The sequence below is a fragment of the Protobothrops mucrosquamatus genome, unplaced genomic scaffold (assembly GCF_001527695.2).
Source record: "Protobothrops mucrosquamatus isolate PMUCROS unplaced genomic scaffold, P.Mucros_1.0 scaffold222, whole genome shotgun sequence".
In the NCBI taxonomy this organism is placed as follows: Eukaryota; Metazoa; Chordata; class Lepidosauria; order Squamata; family Viperidae; genus Protobothrops; species Protobothrops mucrosquamatus.
The window spans coordinates 446,492-455,930 of record NW_015386574.1 but is presented as its reverse complement, the minus strand read 5'-3'; the positions used below and the strand labels follow the sequence as shown (position 1 = coordinate 455,930).

General features: G+C 36.1%; 1 protein-coding gene across 1 annotated transcript in view; it reads left to right on the top strand.

The window, feature by feature from the left end:
* CNOT6 (CCR4-NOT transcription complex subunit 6) overlaps positions 1-9,439 on the top strand; it is a 52,965-nt gene that overhangs the window by 13,109 nt on the left and 30,417 nt on the right. The window contains exon 2 of the mRNA XM_015814122.1: positions 7,353-7,466. Within this exon, the coding sequence (XP_015669608.1) occupies positions 7,355-7,466 (112 nt within the window). The 5' untranslated portion in view covers positions 7,353-7,354. The remainder of the gene's footprint in view (positions 1-7,352; positions 7,467-9,439) is intronic.

Here is a 9,439-nt window from a genome sequence, read left to right as displayed (position 1 = left end):
TTATTATTATTATTATTATTATTATTATTATTATTATTATTATTATTATTATTATTATTATTATTATTATTATTATTGCATTGAATTACATGTATCCTGGTATCTATTAATCTTCCTTATGCTTCTGATACTGTACATTGCAATTTAACTATGATTTGTTTTTGGGGTAATCCTGGCTAGTGAATTTCCAAAAGCTAATATAATTGTTTTTTTGTGTTTTTTTTTCTGTTATTTTTCAATTTTCTCATCCATTTTAGTTTGTGTATACAAAATAAGATAAAATAAGAGTTAAACTCACCTCATTGCTTATTGAATATCTGATTATGGCTGAGGCCTAATTAAATTGACTGAATTCATGAAACAAGGTCATTAATAATACTTCTTTTAACTTTATAGTGAAAATTTCTAGTATTTCTTCCATCTAATTTAGATCTACCATGAATTGGTGATTGTTAGAATATACAAACAACTGAATAAATAGTACAAACATGTAAATAAGTAAATCTAAAACACAATTAAAGATTCAAGTACTTGAGTTTTCAGGTATCTCAATTCTTGAAGGGATTTAACCACATTATGTAAACTTTCCTGTATATTTTGTAGATCAGAAATGTGGAATCATGTTAAAAAAAACTTCACCTGAGTATATGGATGAATCTTGTTAGTAGAACATATCTAGAAATTGTGATGATGTGGAATCATTTAGTAAGTTACAAAATTGAATAAAGGAAGAAAAATTAGATTAAAATTAGGCAGAAAATGAAAAATACAAAAAACTTATTTGACCACATTGATATGGCTGTTTAATCATGTTTACGGATACATGATTTGTAAAGTCTGAAATGAAATGAAAAAGGGAATTTGTTTATGTCTTGAAACAGATAATCCACAAATGTCTATCATTCTTTAATAACCTATAGATTTTAAAAGCCAGATTTAATGTCTGGAATGCATAGCTTCATGATTTTTTCCCCTAGATGATACAGTTAAAGAAATACATAAATATATAGATAGCTAATGTTGTTCAGTACTCCAAAGTCAGACCTGCAACAGAAACTACAAAGTACAGGAAGTCCTACAAGTGAACTAATCAGTCTGTTTTGCTTCCTGTTAGGATGGAAAGTAAGAGAGTTGTGAAGAAATTACATAGAGAGACATGGAGTCTTGGATTTAATCAAAATTGCTTTTTGTTTTTTGAAACAACAAATCACATTGCCTAACCAGTCAATGTTAGTGAAATATTACAGCAGTAAACATGCAAATTGATAAAATCTGAATCCAAATCATGCCACCTGATTTCACTATGTATCAAATTATATAGTGGGCTATTCAAACATAGACTAATTAAAGAAATATCAGCTACTCTGACCACATTTTAGCTAATGAAATCTAAATGGTCTCTGTTTTGATTTTTTTGCCTTAAAAATTAAAATCTTGTAAAAAGGAATTTGTTGCAGCTATTTTTACTGCTTCTATATTATGCGGTATTTTGCACCCAATTTAGATAAACCTGTCTTCATATTTATTAAATTTAAAACAGAATCTAATAATTGCATAAATGCTAGGTACTTAAGAGACAACTTTTCAATCTAGCCCAGTGATGGCGAACCTCTTAGAGACCGAGTGCCCAAACCACAACCCAAAACCCACTTATTTATCGCAAAGTGCCAGGGCCACATCAGCATTGTGGTGCCTTCATGGGGGGCAGGGAGGCGCCTCTGAATGCTGCCTCTGGCACGCAAAACCCGGGGGCACAAAAATGGGCCACCGTGCTGCAAGGCGCAAAAACAGCCGTGCCATGGGGTGCAGATACAAGGCGCTGTACCATGCAAGAACGGGGCAGGGCTAGTGAGTATCCCGCAGGCACTAGCCCTGCCCCATTTGCAGCACATGCGTGCTCGCGGCCTTGTGCACGCATGTAAAATGCTTCCCCCTCTCTTTTCTTCCAGTCCACCAATCAACAATGGTTGGTGACCTCTACTCTACCACCTCTACTCGAGCCTGCTAGTCAGCCACTTTGCCTCCTTTGTGCTGGGCAGGGCTCCTGCTCCGGGCGGCAGTGGTGACCTGATGCACCTACTGCTGGTGGCGGCACATGTGCCAACAGAGAGGGCTCTGAGTGCCACCTCTGGCATGCATGCCATAGGTTCACCACCACTGATCTAGACCTATGTGTTTTTATTTTGGGGGGCATGGACAATCTTTTGTTGTTGAGCCTCAGACCACTCAAGCCTCATTTGTTAACCCTAATCCAGTGAATCATAAGCATAGGAGAATGGCCTGTAATCCTTGCTGTGAAGCCTCCCAGGGCAGGTTATAGTCTCTATCTTCTGTTCTCATTCTAGTGGTTTCTTGAAGTTGATAGCATTGATCATATATTGGGTGGGTACAAGATGCTAGAAGTACAATACATTTGCTTTTCTGAGCTTAAAATAGATATAGCTATATTTTTATAGTTTGCCCACCATTTTACATTTATTTTATCAACTGCAGGTAGTCCTCGACTTACAACAGTTCATTTAGTGATGGTTCAAAGTTACAACATCACTGAAAAAAGTGACCTGACCATTTTTCACACTTATGACCTTTGTAGCATTCCCATGATCATGTAATCAAAATTCAGATGCTTGGCAACTGGTTCATACTTATGAGCCTTGCTGTATCCCAAGATCATGTAATCATCTTTTGCGACCTTTTGACAAGCAAAATCAATGGGGAAGCCAGATTTTCTTAACAACAACAACTTACTAACTTAACAACTGCAGTGAGTCGCTTAACAACTGGCAAGAAAAGTCTTAAAATAGGGCAAAATTCACTTAACAAATGTCTCACTTAACAACAGAAATTTTGGGCCAAATTATGGTCGTAAGTCGACTACCTATAAATCCATTTACAGAAAGCTTTTGATTTTGTGGAGGCTTCCATGAGTTCGCATTTGCAATTTCTCCTTTTTGTTTATGACCCTTTCCTCTATCTCTGAAATTTTTCCAAAGGGTGTTGAAATGCTCTGGAGCAAATTCATAGAAACTCAGGGGCTACAGAAAAAGAGATTGGGGGGGGGAATTCTTTCCTCTTTCATTTAGGGATATTTGAACTGATTTATAGATTTTTAATCTGTTGACACAGGTATATATATTTTTTTACAAAGTTCAGGATTTGTTTTATTATGATCTTGTTGATTTATCTATTCCTTTATATGCCTGAGAAAATGGAATATGAAACAGAGTTATAAAAGTAAAATTCTAGTGTACAAGGAGAGCATACAAAATTTCTATCTGAGATTTTCCCCATTTCAGTAGTTTTCAGGATCCATGTGAATTGTGTTGTCATTCAGTGTGGTGTGGATGGTAGGGAATGATTATGAGAGCTATAACACTTTCTTCTTCCTTCCCTTCCTCCTTTTTTTAAAGAAGGTTAACTGGAAAAGGCAAACAACTAATCTATAGCTTTTCCTGTGTACAGACAATTAAATTTAACACCAGAATAATTGCTATTATATTTTAATCTAATTAAAAGTACAGAGCTTTATCTTCATTTGCACTTAGGCATTTTTTAAAAAAGAAATATTTTATTGGACTTGTCAGAATATATATCAGGTTTAGCCAGTTAGCTGAAAAATGGGATTGGGGGTCGGTCATAAATTGATGAATGCAAGAATTTAATTTTTATTCTGTCACTTGTTTTACTGATGGATACAAGTTACACCCACCAGAACAAAAAAGCCTTTTCCTTTTTTACCCATCTGTGCTGAGATTTATATTTGTTCCACAATTTAGATTGACCCAGATTAGATCAATTTGCATCTGAGAATGTAGGCATCTAAAATGTAAGGATAACTGCATTCCTCACCGACTTGATATCTGAAAAAGAAGTTGAGAATACCCTAGAGAATAAATTTTGATTTATGCAGCAACATTTTATATAACTGCTGTAAATAAGGTCATTGAATATATTAGGATGGATTTTCGACTTGACTAATTTTTAAAAATTATCTGAGCCTTTTAGAAGGAAACCCTCATCTAAAATCTCTTCAGGAAAGCAAACTGCTATTGTTATTAAAATATATACTATATTAATACTATATATATAAACTATTTCACATGTGAAATTCTGTTGAATTACTAAATTAACATAAATAATGACAATAAATATATAGCTTAGGAAAGAAATTATAAGGCATATAACAGACATCCCAAAGTAAGAGAGTAGAAAAATATTCTCTGCCAGTTGGTAAAGGGAATGTCATATTGTCAGTAAAATTTCATACTGACATTTTCAATCACCCCTTTGCTTATTACTTCCTGGCTCTACAGTGACATTAGATGATGAGGTTTTACGTTCCCAACCTCAGAGATTCCAAGATATAAACTATTAAATATTATATGTTTATTTCTTCAGAGTTACGTTAACGGTTAGTGGTATAGAATTGTTTGAAATAAATGACTTGCAAATGGCAATTTATGTTATAAATTTTGGCTATGAAGTAAATTGCTTAATATGCTGTCACATTTGGCACTTTCATTGAAAGCACAGTTTGGTAATTTAAATCCATGTCATATGGATTTAAATTTTCCTGATGATAGACTGAAAAGTAAACCACATATTTATCAATCATATGCGGGATAATATCAAGTTATGATTTGTAGCTTTTTATCTATACTCCATTTAGTTAGAGAAGCTTTATTTATTAGCATTCTTGGATAGTTTTTTTATGCTGCTTCAGAAAAAGTAAGCCAGCAAAGTGTACCTGGAAAGCTAATTCATTCATTCTCTCTCCCTCCCTCTCTTCTTTATCATCTGTGTAACTAAATTTATAAATTTATATTTATAGATTTATTTTCAACTCCTAAGATTCAAAGGCTACAGGTAGATTGTTTCGAACAACAGAACACAGTACTGCAAAATTTAAACTGAAGAAAACTTTCTGTTTGCTATTTATATATTGCAGTAATAATATGAGCACGTCAGAAGTTTTTTTTCTAATTTACGGTACATAATGCAGGAGACTTTTAACTAAGGAGACCTTCAGCCATTCTGCTGCAACCCTTCAGCTTTATTTGTTGAGGCAGTTGTAAAATAGGAATAAAAGAGGACAAACTGTTTTATTCTGCAAGCAGTGAAAGGAAATTCCCATTTTCAGAAGTATATTTTCACAGTTTGAGCTGTAGAACATTCAGAACGAGTTGACAGCACAGTTGGAAGAAAGGGGGAAAAATACAAATACGGAAAGTGTAGAATCACAAAATTTATTTTTCTTCCTAGTTTTTCCCCACAAATACAGAGACCACTTTTTTCAGATCAACTAACTGTTGATTCATTGGTTGCAACTAGAATTGACCAATCAGTTTGTCGCCTGAGTCTGATATTATGGGCTGGGCGATAATGACTGGTCCAAAATCACCAGGCAGCTTTCTTGCCTAGAACTCAACAGTCTCCTGGTTTTTTAGCCCGGTCGGTGCCTTAACCAGTAGAGCAAATCAACTCTGTGAATCACAAAATGTAAGAAGTATTGCAAATTACAGAAATGAATCAATACATTATCTTGGGGTTTTGATAACCTTCAGTATGCATTTGAATTTTGGAACAATTTCTTTCTTACCAAAATGAAGGAACAAACTATCATTAATTATCTATAGGACAGAAATTCTTCATAATATGTAATTCATCAAACCCAGTCCCAATCACCAGTCAAATATTAAAGCCTGGTAGTGTCAGCAATCCCAGGCAGCCAAAGGTAATAGGCTTAGCAAGCCCCTGATGAGGCACAGGATATGACTGTGAGTCTCTGTTCTGTTTGATGGGTCACAGCAGGCCTATGTTAAGAATGACATTAAAACTAGCAGGATTAAGGAAATGAAATGGAGCAATTTAATATTAGCATTAACTCTGAAGCAGAATGCATTAATTAACAAAAGAAATAGAGCTACACGACCAGTACTAGATATAACTGATATCATTTATTTTGCCAATAATTTTGACTCCTCTAGATCAGAACTTTTGTCTTTCATTCTGGGCTTTCTGAAATCTTTCCTTGCTGTGCTTTCATAGTGCTAAAGAATTTAAGAGCAGAGTAGGCTGTCAGCCCCTACCTTGAATTCTTTTAGCACTTATGTAATATATGAGAGTGTTTCATTTTCCCTCTAAACTGAATGCTCTCAGCCATGTAGCCTTGTTAAAAAGACTTATTGTCATTGATTTATAAAGGTATGTTTAAAAACATTTTTAGTTACATAGGTGGTGTTCTTCCATAGAAACAGATTCTTTTAGAATTCATGAGATCAGCTTCAAAGTGGCCACTAAATCTAGTAGGTACTTTGAAATACAGAAATGTTTGTGTGTGACTTGAAAGACATAATATAGCATATATTTTCTTCCTGTGTAGACTTGGAAAGAACAGCCTGAATCTGTTTTTCTTAGAAGTTGTCTAAGACATCTAAGAAAATATCTTAATTTTTTCCATTTAAGAAGAACATAAAATGGTGATTTGGAAATTATAAACCTTAGCATTTTTTTTTTAGTTTGGTTTATAAAATGCAAAGCTCAGAGCTCTTCATCCACTTGACTCTCTATGGCTGGTTTTACTGTTGGAAATTTAGTCTATGAAAGTTTCTTACAAACAATTTACAGAAATATTCTGTTCGTTACCACGTGTTTAGATTATTAGTAGGAATATATTTATGAAACTAAATAAGATTGTTTGCTATTGTTAAATTCACCCCAAACCCACATTTTGACAAATTAAAAAAATAAGACAAAGCAAAATGAAAACATTTGAAATGTGAACTAATGAAAACAATAGCATTAAATAGCACAAGCCAATGTAAAATATTATATACACACAGATATCTATGGGGTTCTTGCATGGGTCTTACATGATTTTTAACTTATTCTTGTCGAGCTGATCTTCATTGCTTTACTTCGTAGGTCTTTTAAAGCCTAAAATTTTAAAAGACCAGTGTACGATTTGTCATCATACACTAGAAATTGTTATGATATGAATTTGATATGTGACGATTCCCTTTTTTGTAGCTTTCAGAAACAAGGAAACTGTCAAAGGGCTGGGGAAATTTGGAATGTATTGTACAGGGAAATATATGCCAAATTATTAAATTAGTAGGTCTGATGTTGAATGTAACTTTTGTAACTGATTTTTATGGAACATTAGCTGTTATCTGTACATTGTTATGACTGATGACTGAGCATCACTTTTCCTGACTGAAAATAATAGTGATCATTGCCTTAGTGAAAACATGGAATGACCCTGACATAAGCCACATGCTTCTGAAATACTTCTCACAAGGTTTGTTTTTGTATAAACAGTTTGGATTCAGCACTATGCAATTTTTTTTCAGGAATGCCCAAAGAAAAGTACGATCCACCTGATCCACGGAGGATGTACACAATTATGTCCTCAGAGGAAGCAGCCAATGGGAAAAAATCACACTGGGCAGAGTTGGAAATAAGCGGTAAGAGAAAAAAAAATGTGGGTCCATGGCAAAAAATTGATTTTGGATTAGTTATTGACAAGTCTCACCTCTTCATTATAACTTCAGTTATAGTAAACATGTTATTAAAATTTAATCTAGTTTGAAATGAATGTATTATGCTCGTATTAATTTCAAACTTGGAACTAAATTCTTCACCTGGATTAAACAGGCTACTGTACTTTATTAAAGAATATAGGTAATCCTCAACTTATGACCCTTAGTTATGGTGGTACTGAACGTAAGGACTTACAATTGGTCCCCAAAGTTATGGCCATTGCAGTGTCCTCAAGGTCATGTGATCAGAATTCAGGCACTTGTCAGCCCTCCCACACTTAAGGGCACCGGTTTGTTTCAGCTTCTCCAACCGCCTCTTTCCCCCCTCATCTAGGCCCTTTTGACACCCTGCACTCTATGGTCCCTGTTGTCCTAGCTGACCTTTTCTATCCCCCCCCCCCAATGCTGACTAAGTTTGTCTGACCTGTTTCTTTGCAAGGCAGCTTCTGGCTGCATGAGACTTTCTTCCATAGATTACAAATGGTGGTTTCCTTATAAGACCTGGAGAAGATGGCCTCTGTGTCCAGCAGCTGCCTTGCAAAGGACCAGCCTGGGCACATCTTGTCAGCAGTGGGAACAAGAGGTCCATAAGCCGGGTGGTATGTTGGAGCACAGGGTGGCAGGAACCTCAGAGTGCAGAGGCAAGGGCATCTGGGATTGGGCTGGGGCAGCTGCAGCTTCATGCTGTGTTACAACTCAGAGGCGTCTTGTAACCCTAGGACCATGGAGTGCTAAAAGTGCATTACACTGCTGGACTTGGCTTTGCACTGTGCTGCAGCTCAGGAGCTTCTTGAGCCGGAGAGATGTGGTGGATCAAAAAGTCCTGTGAGCAGCCTGTTGCACTAAGCTTTGCACCACTGGGGTTTCCCAGATTGTAGTGGGTTTGTGCTGGGCTGGATCGGAGCAGCCAAAGCTTCCAGAGGTGGCTGCATCTTCACACTGCCCTGTGGTTCAGGGGCTTCTAAGAAAAGCCACACTGTATTCTTTCCCCAGCCTCTCTCACTTGCATAAATGCACTTATCCCGCATGCTTTTTTGCTGGCCTCCTGAGCTCGCACTGCATTGCCTGTCCCACCTCTACCCCAAACTCATGCATGGCCTGCACACTCCCTCCCTCCTTACCTGGTAGCCTCTTTGCTTCCTGCTTAATGACTCACGTGTCCAGAGCTGCAGTGGTGACTGGGAATTCTGGGATTGCCACATAAGCGATGTAGTCACTTGATGTCACACATTATGACCTCATCACTTCATGGAAATTTTGGTCCCAATTTTTGTAAGTCGAGGACTATCTTTATAATTCCAAACATTATGTATAAATCTTATTGGAGCTTGCATATGGTATTACTATAAAAAAACTTTGGGTCTGATCCAGTCCTGCTTTGTTCCCTCCCTCCACCTACTTCACAGGAGAAACAAAATAGATATTAGTGAATGCCCCCATTGTAGTCTTCTGTTATTTATATGCTAAAGCAAGAATAAAAATAACGTATTGAATGAAAGTGGAAAATTGGAGGAGGATAAGAGAGAAATGTATGCTGTGGAAATGGTTTCTTACTGACAGTCTTTGACATTGCTTCTAGAAAATTCTGAATCATAAGTGCTTTTGTTCAGTATCTTAGCTAGAGGACAAAGAGAGCAGAAAAAGGCATCCCATCTTTGATATTTTATGTTGACCTTCCCTAATATACTTTAGCGAAAGCCCTGTTCAGTCAGATAAACAGGTTATCTAGCAATGACCCATCTGTCTCTCTACAGGATATTAAGCCCTACAGTACTCCAAGGCTTACGTTTCTGCTCGTAGATTTTCCATTTTCTTTTAAGCATTTATCATCCAAGAATTTAATTCCTTTTAAAAAGCAACCAAGTTAGGGAAGAATGCTTTTTTTTTTTTTTTTTTTT